Source organism: Rhineura floridana, chromosome 22 (genome assembly GCF_030035675.1).
Source record: "Rhineura floridana isolate rRhiFlo1 chromosome 22, rRhiFlo1.hap2, whole genome shotgun sequence".
Lineage (NCBI taxonomy): Eukaryota > Metazoa > Chordata > Lepidosauria > Squamata > Rhineuridae > Rhineura > Rhineura floridana.
Window position 1 is genome coordinate 2,605,630 of NC_084501.1, and position 21,247 is coordinate 2,626,876.

Genomic DNA, 21,247 nt, shown 5'->3' on the forward strand with positions numbered 1-21,247 from the left:
ACCCCCCCTCCCTTTTTAAAAAACGTTCCTCTTCTGCACACGTGATAGCTGTGGGAAATAATCTGCATAGCCAGCCAATGATGCACCCACTGCCAGGCTGTAAGTTCAGTTTTCAGTTCTTGTGGGATGGGTGATATTTGTTGAGGAGTCCCAAGTGCCAAATCCTGCATTTGGTAAAGAGCAGAAGAAGGAAAGCTAGGAAGATTGCTGTTGTCGCCAATCATAGTTGTTGTGAGAGTGGCCATGTGTCCTACTTTACAGAGGGCACTCCTCTGTTTTGAAGGTGTCCTCTATTTAAGTGCTGGGGTTAAGAGTCATGGGGTTGTATTCAAGTAACTCCTACTTAGAGTAGACCCATTGAGATTAATGAACCTAAGTGAGCCATGCCTATTAACTTCAATGGGTCTATTCCGAGTAGGACTAGCATTGAATACCACCCATAAAAAGGAGAGCAGGGAGGAGCTTTGACGTTGCCCATCCATAGTCAGCAGCACCTGGTCAGCGGCACAGGATGGTCAGCAGAGTCTCCTCTGATAATCTCAATGATCTTGTCCCCAAGTGGTGCAAGGATTCATGTGCTAATAGCAAGACCTTGAATGTGGCTTGGTGTTGCAAAGTTTGGGGGGGGGTCTTCCAGGCACAAGGATGCCAACAGAGACTGGTCTATTGGTTCTTATGCTTACAAGCCCAGTCCCAGTACTTATCATCATCATCATCACTGTTTATTTGTATACCGCCTTTCCATAGCAATCTATGCTCAAGGCAGCTCACAACATGAAAAAAGTTACACAATTCACTGTTAGAAAATAAATTCAAATAGTCAACAAGTTAACAAAACATTTTAAGAAATGTACAATAAATTGACACACCCTTATAATTCCTAATAAGACCCAACAATAAAATACAGAAGCATAACCCCACTACTTATGTATTTGGTTCTACTAGCAGTGACTACAGGTATTGTAATATCGAGGTGCCTTTATACTCCTACTATCTAGCCCATATACGCATTGATCTAGCCTATATACGTTACTGGCTTAGAATCTTCAGTATGAATGATTCAGCCTTGGTTAAGCAATGCTGGCATGAACAACTACAGTCTGGTGGATGGGCAGCAGAATGCCAGGTGATACTTTCTAATTACGACCTTTCCCAAGCCAAAATGGAAGAACTAAACAGAGTTGCCCTCTGTAATTGGATTTTCGATAGCGATGCCTGTCAAGATCGGATGTCCATAGTGACAGCCCCTTTTCATTATGGTATCCCTCCTTTAAACTTGACCATTTTATGTCCAACTATCTTGACACGCTTGACAGAGCCACTATCAGAAGAGCATTTACTGCCCTCCGTTTTCAAGCCATGCCTACTGCCTATTTAGAAGGACGATATAGTGGCATCCCAGTGGCTCAACACCAATGTATTTATGGTTGTAAGGCAATAGAGGATTTAGCCCATTACTTACTTCACTGCCCACTCTATGAAAACCCTAGATGTAAGTTTTTACTATATTTTTTAGATTCTTTAGCACCTTGCCCTGATGGAGAGATGGTTAACGTGCTTTTATCTGACAATTTTAATTCAGTGACCCTCGCAGTCGCTAATTTTGCGCTGGCCGCTCAAAAGTTGAGAGTGATTTTTGCTAAAGAATCCTCCGGCCAGGAACAGCCAACAGATGTTCCTTTTCATTTTATTACCTTTTAATAATATTTTTATTCATATGCGCATATGGCTTATGGCTAAAAGCTGCAATAAAGATTTGACTACCATCACTCCTACATCCACTCCATCTGCAAATATCCTCCCTCCTTAAAACCCAGCAAAAGTAGGAACCCAAAGCAAGACTGATCTTTTGGAAGAATTGTATTGATAACAGGAGAAATAGAAGCAAACACACTCTCCACACTCTTCAGCAAGCAAAGTAAACTTAATACTCACAAACACTAAAAGACAACAAGGATCCTTGGGCACCTCTCCTTCCCTGACTGGACGACACGTGTCTCTGGGTTTCAGAGTAGGCTAACAGCCCTGAGCTGTCCCCAGGTTCCCACTTAAAGACTCTCCCCCCCATTCCCAGTAAACCCCTGCCCTGCTAATTAACTATTAATTTAATGCTAATCTTTCTACATTGATTGGGTCTTACTCCCCTTAGAACATACCCCTCTTCCAAGAAGAATCTGCCCGTCTACATAGATGGTTTATCCAAAATTACACCAACCTTCCCCTTTTTGTGGTGAATCCTGTGGTTTTTACCTTCTCTTGTTTCTCCTTTTCTGGGAGTTTGACCATACTGTCAATCATTGCTGTCCCCAAGATGACCTTCTTTATTAAACTGTTATCTGATGCTGTATCTATCTTTTATTATGATCCAGGCATCCGTTCAGGTTCAAATGAAGTCCATTAACCCCATATGGCAGATTGGAAAAGGCTGTGCTGAGAATAAGCGGCTTACAACAACCCTGCAGATGTAGTCCTGTTTAGGGTTGCCAGGTCAGAAGCATCCCAAAACCTGAGATTTGAGGGGCGGGCCCGAGTGATGTCACTAAGCATGATACATTTAGCATCAATCACAGTTGCTTGGAGCATACAATTTAAAAAAATCTGATTGGAAATTAAAATAGAAATCTTAGCTAAAAGATGGAGCCTGGGTAGGGAACATTTAATCTAGCCTACTTGCTTTCGGCAAGAAGGGTTTAAGTGCCCTCAGGCCAGGCCAGTCACCAGAAGGCCACTGCAGGGACAAAGCAGCCTAGTGTTGTGGAGATGTTAGATGGGAGCATTGGGGAGTAAAGATGGATGCTCCTGAAGGCTACAATTCTAAACACGCTTACTAAGGGATTAATCCCTATAGAACTCAACAGGACTTACTTCTGAGTAGATATAGTTTGGATTGTGCTGTTGGTAAAGCTTGACTAGGGATCCTCTGCAAAGACATCCATATCCAAGCAGGGTTGGCAACCCCCTGCCTGGAATGCCCTGCCCTTATCTTTTAACATGGCTGCTCCAAACATCTTTACAGATTTGACCCTTCACTTCAGAAAGAGGTCTGAGAAATGAGTAAGAGTAAGAAGTATCTTTTAAAATTGTTCTTTTCAATTCACTCTTGAATGCACATCATACCTAGGGCAGATCTACACCATTCATTTAAAGCACATTCAACACCCATTTGAAGCACATGAATCCCACCAGAGTCATGGGAACTGTAGTTTGTTAATGGTGGTGGGAACTATAACTGTGAGGGGGAAATGACACTTCCCAGGATTCTTTAGGGGACGTCGTGCGCTTTAAATGCGAGTTGGATGTGCTTTACACGTATTGTGTGAATCCACTTAATAAATTTTGCCTGCATGTAAATTGTTTTAATTAATTTTTCAAAATGGAAATGAGCTATAAAGTGTAGTGGGTGACCATGGGCTACTCACCATCTCTCAGCCTATCTGCCCCTCAGGATGAAAACAATGGAGAACCATGACCACCCCAAGGCATACTTAAAATGTAAAGGAAGTATTGTACATCCATAGTGTGAAATCGGATACTTATTGGGACACAGTATGACAAAATATTTATATAAGCATGACTATCAAATATGTTCATTATTTACACAACCTGTAAAGATATTAGTGCAATCCTATGTTTGTTTACTCAGAAGCAAGTCCCAATATATTCAACGAGGCTTACTCAACCAGGGAAAACTGTACCCTCTAGTGATAAGGAACTTGTTCTTTTAACAAGCCTTTTAAGTTGAGACCTTATCCCAGTCTGTGTCTGTGTTGGAATTGCTTTTTAATATGTTTTTAAACCTTTTTCTTTTAAAAAAAGTTTTTAAAGCTTTTAAAAATGTTTTTAAAGATGTTTTGTTTTAATATATTTTAAAGTCTGTTTTTGTGATTTTTAAAGTGTTTTTAGTGCTTTTGTTTGCCGCCCTGGGCTCCTACTGGAAGGAAGGGCGGGATATAAATCAAATAATATAAATAAATAAATAAATAAACTTCATTCACCCAACCCAAAATTTGGAATCATGCAACTTTAAGCTGTTTTGAAACTGTTTATACTTGTTTTATGGTTATTGGTTTTTAAAGGGATTTATTTCTTATTGTGAGCTGCCTTGGTTTCCAATCACCAGCCCTACTTCACAGGGTTGTTGGAAAGGCTCCATACACACACACACACACACACACACACACACACACACACACACACACACACTTGCAGGTGTAAAAATACACCCCATATAATAGTTTATTGTCAAACCAGTTGGTCATAAGAACATAAGAAGAGGCTGCTGGATCAGGCCAGTGGCCCATCTAGTCCAGCATCCTGTTCTCACAGTGGCCAACCAGGTGCCTGGGGTCATTGAGGAACATTTTTTAAAAAATCAGTACATAATAAAAACTGTGATACCTAGGTAAACCCTGCCTAATTGCTTTAAAATAGGATTGGAGAGGAAGAGAAAGATTTACAACACAAACACAAGTCTGTGCCATGTTTACTCAAAAGTCCCATTAATTTACAGCACAGTCCTAACCATGTCTACTCAAAAGTAAGTCCTAATGGAGTTCAATGGGGTTTACTCCAGGTACATGGGGTTAGCATGGCTTTACTCCCAGAAAAGCAGGTATTGGATTAAATACTTTCATATTTCACAGCCCAGGGTCTGACTCTTGCACACAAGAGAAAAAAAACTTTAAGCCATATTACTTACGCAAACTGCAAAATCTCAAAGCCACAATTGAAATTAAGCCTAGGCATGCCTGGATCAACAAGTCACAACCCTGGCTTCATTTATTGGCTACAATCCTGAAAGGGCGGGGTTAGAGCCAGGGCTTGGCAAAGTTACTTTTTTAAACTACAACTCCCATCAGCCCCAGCCAGCATGGCCACTGGATTGGGCTGATGGGAGTTGTAGTTAGAGCAAGGAGCTGTTCTAAAGATCTGTAAAACAGATTTAACAGTCATGCGGGGGGCGGTTGACATTTTATTTTATTTTATTTATTGGATTTTTATACCGCCCGACTAGCATAGCTCTCTGGGCGGTGTACAACAAAGTGCAAATATATACAAAAATTCCGTAGTAAAATACAACAACAATGTAAAAGAATAAGAAAACTAAAAGCAATTACAACACATGTTAAAACTAAATTAAGTTAGATTAAAATGCCTTAGAAAAGAGGAAGGTTTTGACTTGGCGCCGGAAAGACAGTAACGTCGGCGCCAAGCGGACCTCATCAGGGAGACTGTTCCAAAGTTCGGGGGCCACCACTGAGAAGGCCCTAGTTCTAGTTATCACCCTCCGAGCTTCTCTATGAGTTGGAACTCGGAGGAGGGCCTTCGATGTAGAATGTAGTGTACGGGCAGGTTCATATCGGGAGAGGCGTTCCAGCAGGTATTGTGGTCCCGCGCCGTATAAGGCTTTATAGGTTAAAACCAGCACTTTGAATCTGGCCCGGAAGCATATTGGAAGCCAGTGCAAGCGGGCCAGAACAGGTGTTATGTGTTCAGACCGCTTGGTCCACGTTATCAGTCTGGCCGCTGCGTTTTGCACAAGCTGTAGCTTCCGAACTGTCTTCAGAGGCAGCCCTACGTAGAGCGCATTGCAGTAGTCCAATTGCGAGGTTACCAGAGCATGTACCACTGATGTGAGGTCCTCCCTGCTCAGGTAGGGACGTAGTTGGGCTACCAACTGAAGTTGGTAGAATGCATTCCGTGCCACCGAGGCTACTTGAGCCTCAAGTGACAGGGAAGGATCTAAAAAGACTCCCAGACTACGAACCCGCTCCTTTAGGGGGAGTGTAACCCCGTCCAGGACAGGGTGTATATCTGCCACCTGATCAGAGAAACCACGCACCAACAGCATCTCAGTCTTGTCTGGATTGAGCCTCAGTTTGTTAGCTCTCATCCAGTCCATTATCGCGGCTAGGCAACGGTTCAGCACATTGACAGCCTCACCTGAAGAAGATGAAAAGGAGAAGTAGAGTTGCGTGTCATCAGCGTACTGATGACAACGCACTCCAAAACTCCTGATGACCGCACCCAATGGCTTCATGTAGATGTTGAAAAGCATGGGAGACAGAACTGACCCCTGTGGGACTCCACATTGGAGAACCCACGGTGTCGAGCAGTGTTCCCCAAGCACTACCTTCTGAGGCGACCCGCCAGGTAGGAGCGGAACCACTGCCAAGCAGTACCACCAACTCTGCGAGCCTCTCCAGAAGGATACCATGGTCGATGGTATCAAAAGCCGCTGAGAGATCAAGGAGAATCAACAGAGTTACACTCCCTCCGTCCCTCTCCCGACATAGGTCATCATACAGGGCGACCAAGGCTGTCTCGGTGCCAAAACCGGGCCTAAAACCCGATCGAAATGGATCTAGATAATCAGTTTCATCCAACAGCGCCTGGAGCTGGCCAACAACCACTCGGTCCAAGATCTTGCCCAGGAATGGAACGTTCGCTACTGCTCTGTAGCTGTTGAAATTTTCTGGGTCCAAGGAAGGTTTTTTCAGAAGTGGTCTCACTGCCTCCTCTTTCAGACAACCAGGGACCACTCCCTCTCATAAAGAGGCATTTATCACTTCCCTGGCCCAGCCAGCTGTTCCATCTCTGCTAGTTTTTATAAGCCAAGAGGGGCAAGGATCTAGTACCGAAGTGGTTGCATGCACCTGTCCAAGCACCTTGTCCACGTCCTCGAGCTGAACCAACTGAAACTCATCCAATAAAACATGACAAGACTGTGCTCTGGACACCTCACTAGGATCAACTGCTATAAACTGGGAGTCTAAGTCCCGGTGGATGCATAAGATCTTATTCTGGAAGTGTCCAGCAAACTCATCACAGCGGGTCACCGATGACTCTACTATGTCCTGAGGGCCAGAATGCAGTAGCCCTCGGACAACTCTAAAAAGCTCCGCTGGGCGGCAAAGAGATGACTTGATGGTGGCAGCAAAATGTTGTTTTTTTGCCACCCTCACTGCTCTTGAGTACAGCTTAGTGGAAGCACTTACCAGCTCATAATTGCATCCATCGGGAGTTCGCCTCCACTTCCGCTCAAGCCGCCTCCTATCTTGTTTCATCGCTCTCAGCTCCGGAGTATACCATGGAACTGTATGAGCTCTACACAGGAGAGGGCACGCAGGAGCAATCGTGTCAACAGCCCGGGTCATCTCCGCATTCCACAGTTCGACCAGGGCTTCAGCAGGAGTGCCAGACCTATCAGCCAGAAAATCCCCCAGAGCCCTTTGAAAACCTTCAGGATCCATTAGTCTCCAGGGGCGGACCAATTTAGTAGGTCCCCCACCCTTGCAGAGGGGAAAAGCCACTGAAAGTCTAAACTTCAGCAAGCGGTGATCTGTCCATGACAAAGGGAGAGATGTAAATTTTGGTGTATATCTCGGGAACCAGACCACCTAGAAACTTTTTTTTTTTTTTAAATTGAAGCCAAGAGTCTGGAGATCAAGGGGTGCTAGCCGGAGAACCGGAGGTGACCCCCAAAAAACAGAGACTATGGCTGAAAACCGGAGATCTGGTAACCCTAGTCCTGTTGCATTGCACCCCTGCTGCAGTTTGGGGATTAGTCCAAGACTCATAGAGCTGTGTACAATAACCCCTCAATATAGTCCAAAAGCTATTATCTTTATTGGAGTTTACTTCTTTATTGGATTTAGAGCCTAATAAAACCCTGCAAATGTTTCCAGCAGCTGGCTAAGGCTGCAATCCAATACATGTCTACTCAGAAGCAAGCTCCATTGGATTCAATGAGATTTCCTCCCAAATAAGGCTCCTCCGTGCCCTGCGCCCAGTAGAAGCTCTGGGCCAGGTGGGAAGCAGTGGCATCTTGTAGAGGACACCCTTCCCTTTCGTGGGGTGTATGATCTGTCCTGGCCCAGAGCAGAGTTTGGGGTGAGCACCCGCAGTTACTTATTTTTTATGGTTTTATGACATCATTATGTATGTATGATAATATCAGAAGCCTGATGATTTTGATTGCATGAATGTATTGTTATTCTTGACGGGGAGAGTCCCCCGATCACAGCAATATATCATACAGGGTACCCCAACATATATTTTGGGGTTCAGAGACATGTTAACTTTGGGTTGAAGTTGCTGTAGCTGTCAACTTTTCTTCTTTTTTAGTGTTTTGAACTTTCAAGCAAATAAGGAACTGGGAACTAGGGACCAACTTCAGCGTCGTAAGAGGTGCAAGACTTTATGTGTTAATAGTAAGACTTTGAACGTGGCTCTGCAGCTAATAGCAGCCAGTTCAGTTCTTTTCACACGACTGTAATATTGGAATCCCAGTCAGCTCCCTAGACATCACCACCTGCACTCGCTGCAGCTGCAGCGTGGCACCGTAGTCCAGTCATAAGGTTACCATCCAAGGCATGGGCCACAGTGGCCAAGCTCTCCCTGCCTAACAAAGGGCCCAGCTGACAAACCATCCAGAGCTGGCTGTAGGTGCTCCTTGCCACTGAGGTCACCTGGGCCTCTAACGACAATGATGAATCCAGGAGCGCCTCAAAATTATGCACCAGTTCTTTCAGAGTCTCCCTATTTTATTTTAATATAACATTTATGTCCTGTCTTTCCTCAGTGTGGCTTAGTGGTTAGAGTGTTGGACTACGACCTGAGAGACCAGGGTTCGAATCCCCACACCGCTATGAAGCTCCCTGGGTGACCTCGGGCCAGTCACTGCCTCTCAGCCCCAGAGGAAGGCAATGGTAAAACCACCTCTGAATACAGCTGACCATGAAAACCCTATTCAAAGGGTCACCATAAGTTGGGATCGACTTGAAGGCAGGCCATTTGCATTTGCATTTGCTTTCCTCCAAGAAGCTCAAGGTGGAGTGCATGCTTCTCTTCCTCCCCACCTTTTATCCTCACAACAACCCTGTGAGGTAGGTTAGGCTGAGAGACTGGCCCAAGGTCACCCAATGAACTTTATGAATTGGGATTTGAAACCTCCTCTTAGTCCAACATTCTAATCACTACACACACGTTTAGTTTGTCAATTGGCCCTCATCCAACTCATCCAGGCATCTGTTCAGGTTCAAATGAAGTCCATTAACCCCATATGGCAGATTGGAAAAGGCTGTGCTGAGTATAAGTGGCTTACAACAGCCCTGCAGATGTAGTCCTGTTGCATTGCACCCCTGCTGCAGTTTGGGGATTAGTCCAAGACTCATAGAGCTGTGTACAATAATCCCTCAATATAGTCCAATAGCTATTATTCTGGAGTTCTTTATTGGATTTAGAGCCTAACAAAACCCTGAAAGGTTGCTGCTAGTCAGCCCAGAGAATACTGAGCTAGAAATTTAACACGGTAAACCCTCCCCATCCCCAAAAAATCATTGCATCTTCATGTGAGGCAAAGTTTCGCATTGCTTAACTTTTGAGAGGCACTGGAGCATAGTCAGTAAAAAAAGAAAAAAGTTGGCAACTGAATTGATGGTGATTTTGGAGAAACAATATCTTCTAGGCTTCAACAAAAACCCAAAAGTCTTTGTCAAGACAATCACATTCTGTGCCAAGAAAACCTGGATTTTGCAACCTTAGAGACTATGCAAAATCAAGACATTTGCAGCTATGTGAATATTTTGTGTTATTTATTCATATCGGAGGATCTCACTAGTTTTGTACAGGAGCTACTGATACTATTAATATAACCACCCTGCAGGACTAGCCCCTTGTTTGTTGCATTTCTGCACTGCCTGTCTGCTGAGGCGGTTTACCATTTTAAAATACTGAAACAAAGAAACGGTATCAAACGTCAGGCCTCACAGTCCTCTCAGCCAGGCTGACGGATGCCCCACGCTCCCTGGCCTGAGCTCCCTGGCTTCGGCCTTCTTCCTGCAGGTCTTTCTGGAGCAGCCTGGGGAAGGCCATTGACCCAGTGGGATCACCAGCACTCCTTTTCTTCCATCCCTGTCAGAACCCAGAACTCCTCTCCTTGCACCCGCAATCATTTCTGCCAGGGCCGGTTCTAAAGGGCGGCTGGGTGGGGCACTGGCCCGACGGCCTCTGGAGCTACAGGGGGCCCCTCAGCCGCCCCTCCACTCCCCTTCCACTCCCCTTCCACGATCCGCAGCCCTCCATGCCCCCGCACCTACCTGTCTGCTGTCTTTTACCATTCCCTAAGGTACTGAAGCCTCTGCCGTCATCTTAGTTGATTACAGAGATGCATGCATGTAGCACGCACGTGTGCCATCAACAAACATGGCGGCAGAGGTGTCATCCCCTTAGGGAAACCGCAGCCGCCATCTTTGTTAAGGGCAATGGTAGAAGACAGCAGGCAGGTAGGTGGGGGCTGCGTGTGTACGTGAGCACGCGCACGCACACACACACACGCGGGCGCCAGGGCCCAGCGCAAGCTGATGCCCAAGGGCCCTGGCATGCCTGGAGCCGGCCCTGCGTAGCTGGTATAAAAGACACTTTTTATATATATATAAAAGACACTCTTTTAACCTCCATTTTCAGTTTGCACTGTCCACAGTGAGGTCTCAATTCCAGCTGCAAATGTTACACCAAAAATGGCTCTTTACATCTGGAGGAAGCTCCAAATACACACCAGATGGGAAACCAAATAATAAGTCAACACCTTTATTGATTATCTTTTGCAAAAGGAGACTAGATTGTCCGGCTCCTGCCTGGAAACCAGTCTAAAGCGTGATTACATAGTCACAAGTGATATATGCTTTCAAGTCCTCCTAAAACAGCCCCTCCCGTATTGTTTGTAACTTTCGAAACTTCTCCATTGTCTTGCATTGAGCTAACGTCCTGGCCTTGAGCGTTCAACCATGCTGTCCCTACCTCCCCCTGGCACGATGCATTCCAGTGAGCCATTATCTACTTGAACAGTATCTTGTTACATGGGATGGTGTAGGCTAGCATTCAAGTATCAAACATCAAGTGAACATTTAGCATCTGCATGCACCTTAGGCATTTTGTTTTTCTAGTTCTATGTTATCTCAAGTTAACACATTCTGTACCGTGTCAAATTAACACTACATACTACAATTCCCAAACTATATATGCCTGATTTCATTACACAAACAGGCTGTTTGTATTCACATTGGGATCAATCACGTTAGATAGGGGCTGATTGTTGCAGAGCAGCTGGAAGTTGCTTCTCAGCCCCCAGGCAACAAAATGAACAAAGGGAGGAGGAGGGAGTGGGCTTGGAGAGGGGAGAATGACACACCCACCTAAAAGCATTGGAGCAAAGGGCCTACAAGGAGGAGCGCAGGCAGTGCAGTTGAGATGGTTTTTCCTTCCCTTTTTGTGTTATCAGCGGATTGGGTTAGTACGGATTTACAGAGGGAAACTGCGTGATAGCTTCTGTTTGCCAGTAACGTCATGTGAACCATGCAAATTTTAAGGAGATGTGAGTAGCACCAAACACACACTAAACCACCATGTAGGTGAGCCTGGACCCACAAGTAGTGCTACTGCAAATCACCCTTTTTGGATTATCCTCAGGTGATGGTGTCACTCCCTGTTGCTGCTGTTGTTACGGGTGTTGTGTGTGGGAGGAATGGATGTGAGTCCTCCCTGGTGAGAGGAGGGAGCTCCAGGGGTGGGGAGTGTGTAATTTTGCCCCACCTTTTGGGGAGAGCGTAAGTTGTGGAGGTAGCAGCAGAAGCAGGAGCTATACGTGTGTATTTGAAGGGTGGGGGATTAGGGCTGCCAGGTCCATGGCCTGAGACTGATCCTATGTCTTTAGGAGAAGAGAAAGTCAGCCAATTGCAGGTGTTCTTGCAACAATGTAATGGGAAAAACCACAAGGTGGAATTCTCCCTTCCCCCTGCACAACTTTTAAAGATACAGAAGACCTCTGGGAGGCTGGGCCTGGAAACCAAAAGGTCTTTTGTATCTTTAAAAGTTGTGGAGGGGGAAGGGAGAATTCCACCTTGTGGTTTTTCCATTACAGTGTTGCAAGAACACCTGCACTTGGCTGACTTTCACTTCTTCTAAAGATACAGGATCAGTCTGAGGCCCTGAGCCTGGCAACCCTATGGGGGATGGTTGTCTCAGTTGTATTTTTGTGCTTTGATCTGCCAGTAATCATTGTGATTACTATGTTTGCTGTTTTAGTTTATACTGATTATTTATTTATTTATTGTACTTATATACCGCCCCATAGCCGAAGCTCTTTGGGCGGTTTACAGTAATGTGATGTGTAAGAAGATCTTTTAAAATGTTTTGTATTGTTTTAAATGCAATTTTGCTTTTATTGTATTTGTGTTTTTATACAGCCACAAGAGTGATAGATAAGTTTAATTACGGTCAAAGACCCAAATGAGAATACAATCCAGTCGATTAAGATATACAAGTAGTGTACAATATACATACATAGATAAGGAGAAACGGGAACATTACACAGAAGCACGTATTAATTGGGCCGCATATATGAACTTGGCCACCTGGATAGTGGTTCGTTTATCTATACCAGATAAAATAGAAGCAACTATATCATCAGGAGTTTTATATTTATGTATCGGGTTCGATAAGATAAAGTTTAAAAATTTGCAACGGATCTGAGAATATAAAGGGCAATCAAGAATACAGTGACGAAGGGTCTCAATACTATCTGGGCAACACGGGCAAGTACGGAGATTATAAGGTATTCCCCTAAATCGCCCCTCAAGGATTGCCGAGTTCAGAGAATTGAATCTCGCTTTAGAGAATGCTATACGTAGTTTGGGAACGATGAGAAAATAAAAATAGGGAGCAATTTTTTCAAATTCAAAAGTTAAATTTAAATGTAAGGGAGAGCATGTTTTCGAGGCCTGGTTTATTGAGAGCTGATAGTCAATATCCTTTAAGCGGGAACGAATTAAGGTTACCGCTTCTCTGGGCGAGTGAAGGAGCAGATATTCCTTGGATAGACCTATCTTCAATAGTTTCAGTTCTATTTTATTATTCCAAGAGGAAGGGTTAGAGTCTCCCCAAAATAAAAGGAGAAGGCCTGGCGAAATATTAGTTGAGATTTTTACCCAGTAATTAACGGTCATTAGCCAGGCCTGACAGTCCAATGATGGAATTCCGCATTCGAGTCTAACTGCCGCTGATGGGATGCATCTAGGTAAACCCAAGAGACAGCGTAATAGGCTAGAGAGGACCGATTCAACTGTGGAGTTCATAGAGTGAATCCAAATCGGAGCTCCATATAAGAGTTGGGGCACAATCTTGTAATTAAATAATTTGATAATTGCTGGCACAAATCGGCCCCCTCTATAATAATAGAAGCGGAGAAGACTCTTAAGAGAGTATCTAGCTTTCGAGATTTCCTCTCTTATATGACAGGACCAGCTCATAGAAGAGTGAAAAGTTATGCCTAAGTATTTATAATGGGCAACTTGATCTATATGGTGGCCATTAATTGTCCAAACGGGTAAAGTTCTTTGATTTGAGAACACGAGAATCTTAGTTTTACCATAATTTATAGATAATTGGTTCTCAGTGCAATAAGTCATAAATGACATTATCATCCGTTTAAGGCCAATCTTAGAAAAGGACAAAAGTGCCGCATCATCGGCATAAAGCAACAGGGGACATCTAACATCAGCCATTTTAGGAATATGGAAATCGTGGGAGAGACAAGAGTCCTTCAGATCATTCAAATAAAGGGTAAATAGAAGGGGGGCTAAAACACAGCCTTGTCTTACTCCTGTAAATGTTGGGATGGAGTTTGTTAACCCACCCTCCTTGTCGTACGACACTTGGAGCGACGTGTGCTGATGTAGGTTATAAATTAAATATAGCAGTCTTTTATCAATAGTTGTATTCATTAATTTATACCAAAGTTTATCACGAGGTATAGAGTCAAATGCTGCCTTTAGGTTGACAAAGGCAACATGAAGGCTAGTGTTCTTATACTTGCTATATTTCTCTGCTAAATGGTGTAAAATGAGACAATGATCTAAGGTTGAAGAGTCTCTTCTAAAACCTACTTGTTCTATGCCAAGAATATTATTCCCATCCATCCAGGCTTGTAATTTATTTTTCAAGTATAAGGCATACAGTTTACTTATTGTTGAAAGAAGACTGATGGGACGGTAATTAGAAGGATCTTGTCGATTTCCCTTTTTAAATATGGGAATTACTATAGCTTCTTGCCATGAAGCTGGGAAGCAACCCGTTTCGTTAAGTTTAGTAAACATCCTAGCTAATAAAGGGGCCCACCAGTCTGGGAAGCTCTGTAATAGCTCGGCAGGGATGTTATCAGAACCTGGCGCTTTTCCTTTTTTAAGTCTGATGATCAGTTCCTTTATTTCAGATTGATTTACGATCAGCCAGATGGGGAGCAAATGAGGGTCAAGTGAGAAGGGGATCAAATTATTGAGACAAGCTCTCTGATATAAGGTTTTAAAATAACCTTCCCACGTTTGGGGAGGGGTAGAATAAAGGACTGAGGAAGTTGGTTTGAGTACTTTCGTTATGATAGACCAAAAAGTATTTAAATTTTCTGATCTAGAAGCACATATAAGCTGATCCCATTCCTCTTTAAGTGCCTGAGTTTTTTTAAATGCAATGACTGCCTTATAATTCCTTTTAGTTGTATAATAAGCCGGAGGGAGATGATTCAGATGATGTTGGCGATAGTTTAAATAGATAGATCTCAGTTGTAATTTCAAGGCCAAACATTCCTCATCAAACCATTTGGGACGATCAGTTTTTCCCTTTTTTGGAATAGAGTTGGAGGATCGGGAGGGTAGTAAGTTTTTAAAAGATCTAATTAAGTTGTCATAGGCATTATGTAGAGCATCTATGGAATCCGTATTCATTAAGAGGGATTTGGTATCTTGAAAATTTGAGGAGGTCAAATGGTTCTCAATATTATCAGCTACAGAAGTTGTCCAAAATGATCTCTTATGATACGCGGGAAAATTTATTAAGATGTTGCTATTAGAAGGAAGGCGTATGTTCTCATGAGTATAACATGAGAAATTAATTGGAAGGTGGTCGCTGTTTAATTTTGTTCCAGTAGCGAAGTTCCCTATCATATTAATTAGGTCATGAGAAACTAAAACATAATCTATTACGCTGCTTCCTGAGTTGGAAATGTATGAGTATTCCGCACATTCATCAATAGTTTGGAGACCATTCAGAATGATTAAATGATGACTAGCAACAAAGCGAGCAAGGCAAATCCCCGCTCTGTTGATTTTCTGATCCTTCGACACTCTATCATAGGGAAAGGCTAAGTAATCACACTCCTCATCGTGCCATAATTTGGAAGCAAGGAGTGCCTCGTTGTTAGGGCCAATCCTTGCATTGAGATCTCCCATGAGTATCATTTTTGCATTAGGGTAGCTAATCTCAAGATCTAAAATGTATTGGTCCAAGGATTTCCATATAGATTCTGTGAGGGCACAGGACATAGAGGTAGGCATATAAACATTAATGAGCAAAAAAGGAAGATCATCAATTTCCATCAGGGCTGCCATCGCAAGGGAATCAAGGGATGGGATAGGGGAAATATTAATATCTAAAGAAGTCGAGACTAAGATAGCCAAGCCCCCTTTTGCTCTGCCACTCAATGAGGGCGTAGCCGGGAGATCTAAAGAGAAAAAACCATTTAAAAAAGGTTTATGAGTAATCCAAGTTTCTTGCATAAAAATAATATCAAAATTATACAAATACGTAATCCATTCATGCTCTATGACTCGTGAGTTCCAGCCTGCAATATTCCACGATAAAAAATGGAGGCTGTGTTTAGGCAACTTAGGTATGGGGGAGGTATTACAATAGGATCTTAAATCATCTGGGAATGTCTGAGAAGCATCATTTGGAGTAATATAGCATTGTCAATTAAATTCAGTGATGCGATCTAAGTAGCCAGTGGTATCTTTAAAGATCGCTCCATTGGTGGTTGTGTATTTTTGTTTTGGATAAACTTCAGATTCAGGTGATACGAAAGCTCTTGGACTATCTGTATATCTCAGATCTTGTGAGGATAGAGGACTAACTTTATCCTTCCGGTTGGCCTGAAAGAGTGGAGTTTCATTGTAGGTCGCACTGTCTCGATCCGTGAAGTTGTGGGGCATATCATCATGGGCCTCTGTTCCAAGAAAGGAAGGCTTTGTAACTGAGGCTTGTGGCCGAGAAGGGGACTTGAGTCGAAGAATTAGTTGGTGAAGCCTATTTATAAGAGCTGCTCTTTCAGGCTCAGGAAGGGTAAGATACAAATCGGCAAGTTGGCTTTCTTCAGGTTCTAGTTCATGGAATGGGGGCGTTGATAAATGTGTGCAGTCTATCTGTTTCTGAAGAGGGTTTGTAAATGGTACAGGGTCCTGCCCCAGCAGTAAGCAGCCGTTTTATAATAGAACATAACCTCCCATATAAAACACAAAAGGCTGTCTTCACCATCACATGTCAATGACCAATAAAAAGGCTTTGAAATTAATAAAAATATATTTGACACAGATTTCTAGGATTAATAAGGAGGGGGAAAATTTTCTGGTTTAGATTCTCTGTAGAAACATTAGTAACACAGGAAAGAAGCAAAGTAAGAACACCAACAAACATACAAAAATATAGTTCTCCCTCTGTGGAGATGGCAGGTGTTGCCACCACTCACCATATGCTCAGAGGCACATGTTACAAAATTCTTCCAAGCTACACAGCAAGTGGATTGGACTGTGAAAGACCAACCCAAATTGTGTTTGCATTTTGACAACTTTGTAGGGCAGTCCAATATCTCAGAGAGGAGTTCAGGTCTCCTGCTCCCCTGGTGCATTCACTATAGCTGCCCAATTTCCCTGCTTTTTAAAGTTTGGTAGAAATATCTGTGAGCTATAGGTACATTCTTAAACCGCAAGGTTTTTTGCCTATTAGTGAATTTTATTATGCTGTAAACCACTTAGAGGCTTCTTTTGATGTATAAAGCGGCATACAAATTAATTAAACAAATAAAAGAAGCAAGAAAAATGCAATTAAAAATCATACAGCATCCAGCACAGCGCTTTACAATTGCTACCAAAGACAGAAAAATCATTAAGTGGTTTACCAAGACCATCAGGAATTTTCAGTGGCCGGGGGGGGGGACGTTTGGGAAGCATTGCTTATATAGACCATTGTGGAGTAACAAAGTATAGCACAAAGAAGGGGTAGCTGAGCATTAGCAACGTGTCCTGGGCGCTGGGCAATGATTCCCTGTAGCACTGCAAATGTGGCCCTAGTTTCATCTGAGAAACATTGGGGGATATGCTATACCCAGCAGTGTGTGTCCAAGAGTTTTTTCATATTTGCCAGAATTATGGCTAATGTGTTAACATTTTTGCCACATGGCAAAATTAACTGTGTTTTGAAGGTAGAAAAATGCACAATAAAGTTTTGAATTATTTATTGATAAAATTAGTGAGAAATTACATATCATTAAGTAGTGCAGAGAAATCGGGCATAAAATTAGTTAGAATACATCGCAACTCCACCTCCAAATTTTTGTCCAATATCTGCGACCTGTATTTTGATTTCAACATTTTTACCACAGAAAAAACTTGATTCACAGAGCCACATTGAACCAAAAACTGAGAAGAGTTTTGGAATAACTTTATTTAGAACCACGAACTCATTTTCATTTAAAGTATGAGTCCACATCGTAGTAATTGAATCATCTTTCAAATGTTGAGTGTTTTGAAGTGAAATCACAGCTGTCTCAAAGAGGTGCCTCAGAAGCTCTTAAGACAGTTGAGAAATGGATCTTGCATGAATTGAAAACAATTCTGTAATTTTCAAAGTCAGAAAAATGTATAGGACCCAAGGACAAATCTGTGATTGTTAAGGGCAGAGGATGGACACCTTTTCGAAGGAACTGGTACACATATAAAATAAATTTATTTAAACTGTTATTTTAAAAAAAATTGGTGATAGAAGTAAAGCACCAATTTGCCACAGTTGAATAGTCATTTTGCCACATGTGGTGAGTGGCAACTGTAGACCCCCAGATGCTGTACACTGCCAGGCTGATCTTTGCAATCATAAGGGCTAGGAACTTGGTTTTTTCTTTTAAAGTGAAAGCTGCAGTTCTTATTAAGGTGAGCTCTGCAGCACATAATCCTACATTTTGCATGGTGTCTATCTGCTTTATATGTGCTCAAGCCTGAACACTCAACTGTTCACTGAGCCCTTCTAAATTTGGTTGGTTTTAAGGAAACCAGGACAAAAGTCACCGTGAGCCTCTCACCACCAGGCTCTTGCTTGCTGGGAATTCTGCGGTGTAGGCAAAAAAAGTCCTCGTAGGCTTTTCTGTGAGCGGACACTGATGCTTTTGTTACTGCAGTGGTTTTCTGGATTCCTCACCCCCTCAGCGTTTGTTGCAGGCTGGGTCACTCTTCTGGGATGGCGCTGACAGCACTAAAAAGCAAGAAACAGATTGACTAATGGGAGAGAACTCAAAGGTGCTCGTGTTCAAGGGCAGGTCTCAACTGGGTCCCCATATTTCCTGTATTTGTTCCTTTCAAAAGGTAAGTGTAATTCTGTGATGAAAGAGTCCACCGTCCAAGGACCTTTCGTCACTTCTCTTCACTCTGCAATCTGGCTGGAAATCGGGTCTCCAGCAGTTGGCTGTGACCTTGGACGAGCAGGTAAGAATCACCCAGGGGAGCCACCTTGGGGACTGCTGCGGTCGGCTTTCCATTTTTCTGAGCGGCTACAAATAGTATAAATAATTGTAAATAGTATGAATAATTGTAGTACTGTTTTTTAAGCCTGTCTGAGTTACTTTTTGGCTAAAGAGCAGTGTATGAATGCCACAAATCAGTAAACAGAGAAAGAAAGAAAGACAGAAGCACTCTAGGGCAGCCTCCCCCAACCTGGTGCCCTCCAGATGTTTTAGACTACAACTCTCGTTGGTTGTGCTGGCTGAGGCAGATGGGAGTTGAAGTCCAAAATATTGGAGGGCACCAGATGAGGGAAGGCTGCCCTAGGGACCCCCCCCCCCACATAAACGATGAGTATATGAAGCTGCCTTTGGAGCCCTGATGTGTCCTGCTCTGACAGGCAACAATTCCCCAGAGAGGGAGGCCTTGCTTGGCCAGTCTGTGTACCTGCGACTCTTTTCCCTGGAGAAGGGATGCCTGAACCATGCCTTCTGCATGCAAAACATGCGTGTTCTCGGCAGCCCTTCCTCCCTGTTTCGGTCATCTCAAGCGACACACCTGGAAGCACTTGCAAGCTCCTGTTTTTGAAGGTTTCTGGGCAAAATAAAAAAAGGCGTAGTTCATGCCCCAGCTCAGCAACAGGTTCCATTGTGCCGGTTAGGGCTGAGAGGAGTTGTAGTCCAAAACATCTGGAGGGCCCCAGGCTGGGGAAGGATGGTTCAGGCCTATAAAGCCCTCCAGGGCCTGGGATCAAGATAACCAAAGGACCATCCATTTTCTCCGTTTTTTTTTTTTTACAATAATTTTTATTCAAATTTTCATAAAACATACAAAACAAAATCATAAAACATTCAAAGACAAAAAACAAAACAAAACAAAAATGATTAAACAAAAAAATAAAATGTTGACTTCCCATTTGTCGCAGATCAAATCAGTTGTAGGTCTACAATATATAACAATCCTGTCTCTTAAATTATATTATAAAATCACTTTCCTCCAGTAGTTATCTTAATTAATCATCAAATCTCATAAACATTATTCTTTCCACAAAAAGTCAAAGAGAGGTTTCAATTCTTTAAGAAATATATCTATCAATTTTTCTCCAAATAAACATGTCGATTAATCCATCTCGTTAATAATAATAATAATCTTATTGTCATAACCATAGTCCAAATAAACATATCGATTAATCCATCTCATCAAAATCTGTTAGGTCCAATAATTTCAATAGCCATTATTCCATTATCCATATTAATTCCATCTTCCATCTTCAATAGTCCTGTTAAGTCCAGTAATTTCAGTGTCCAATCTTCCATTATCAGTATTCCATAATAATCTTGCTGTCATAGCCATAGTCATATAATAAGAGTCTGATGGGAATTTCCTCTATCCCAAATATTTTCTTGCCATCAATTCTGAATAAGTTGCTGAAATATTGTTGTAAAGTCATATCAGTGTTCTTCTTTTTTACAAAATGCACTGGCTCATCTCTTGAGAGTTTTTCCATTGTCACATGGCTGCAGTTAATTCCATAAATTTTCTCTATATCAAGCTCCATCACGTCATTCCAGTCCAGAAGATTATCCAAGCCATTGATAACTTTATCTCTAATATCTTCATTAATTTCTTCAGAGATAACGTTAAATTCCAAACAGTAGATTTTATTTCTAATATCCATAAACTCCAGATCTTTTTCCAATTCCACATTTGTTCCAATCTCCAGGGCTTGTATCTTCCCTTTATTTTTTCTTTTCTCATCTCTGATCTCATTCTCCTCTCTCACAGGATCCCCTATTTCTTTAAGCTCCTGTGTCATTTTGCTCAGTTCAATTTTCAGCTCCTTACTGCCCTGTCGCAGGGTTTGTTTCGTTATCTCAATCTCATCCATTATTTTCTGAAACATAATTACTTCCAGATTCTCAGCCACTTTCTTGATTGCCATTTTTAAAACCACGAAAACAAAACAAAACAAAAATAAAGAAGAACCACTTCTTATTTCAGCAACAATTGGGTTAATATTCCAGGCTTGATGACATCACAGTATAAACAGAGCAGCCTGCCTTATCTCTCTATGTTCAAGAACACAAAACAAATTTAGTTCCCAGCATCAAAACAGTTAGTGGCGTAGTGAAGAAGCAGATTCGTCAAAATAAAATAGACCAAAAAGAGAATAGTCCCAGACAATATAATGTTCCTCGGAATAGAAATCCCTCTTCTGTTTATATCTTTAGAATGCACTTCCAGGACAGCTTTTTGCAATAGAAACAGAGATAAGCTGTTAATTTCGTGAATAACAGAGAAGAGTTATAGCTCACCCAGAAGTTCTTTAAAGCTGATTCATTTGACAAATCTCTTTTTGCTGCAACAATTTAAACCAAGTAAAAAAAATAATAGAAAGAAGGGTGCTTGCCTGTTAGTCCGTTTTCTCTTTGAAGAAAAGATAAACGTATCGCATTAATCAGATAGAGCTTGTTCGGAAGTCCGTCCGGCATTGCTGGCTGGACCTTTTCTCATAAATTAATGAAATCCAGTCCTCCCAACAAAAACAGGCTTTTGAGGTTGATCTCTACGTTTCTCCCTGCCCGGGAGAAATTTCATCAGTCAAAAAAAAATGTTCTGACTGATTTATATCTGAATAAGCTTCTTTTGAGGCG

General features: G+C 42.4%; 1 protein-coding gene across 2 annotated transcripts in view; it reads right to left on the reverse strand.

Moving 5' to 3' along the window:
* LOC133374630 (intelectin-1-like) overlaps window positions 1-7,033 on the reverse strand; it is a 29,013-nt gene extending 21,980 nt beyond the window's left edge. The window contains exon 1 of one of the 2 annotated variants that reach the window (XM_061605748.1): window positions 6,999-7,033. In XM_061605748.1, the coding sequence (XP_061461732.1) occupies window positions 6,999-7,018 (20 nt within the window). In that variant the 5' untranslated portion in view covers window positions 7,019-7,033. Of the gene's footprint in view, window positions 1-2,215; window positions 2,295-6,998 lie in introns of those variants that run through there. The other variant, XM_061605747.1, reaches the window with a different exon arrangement.
* Between the last annotated feature and the right edge of the window lie 14,214 nt (window positions 7,034-21,247).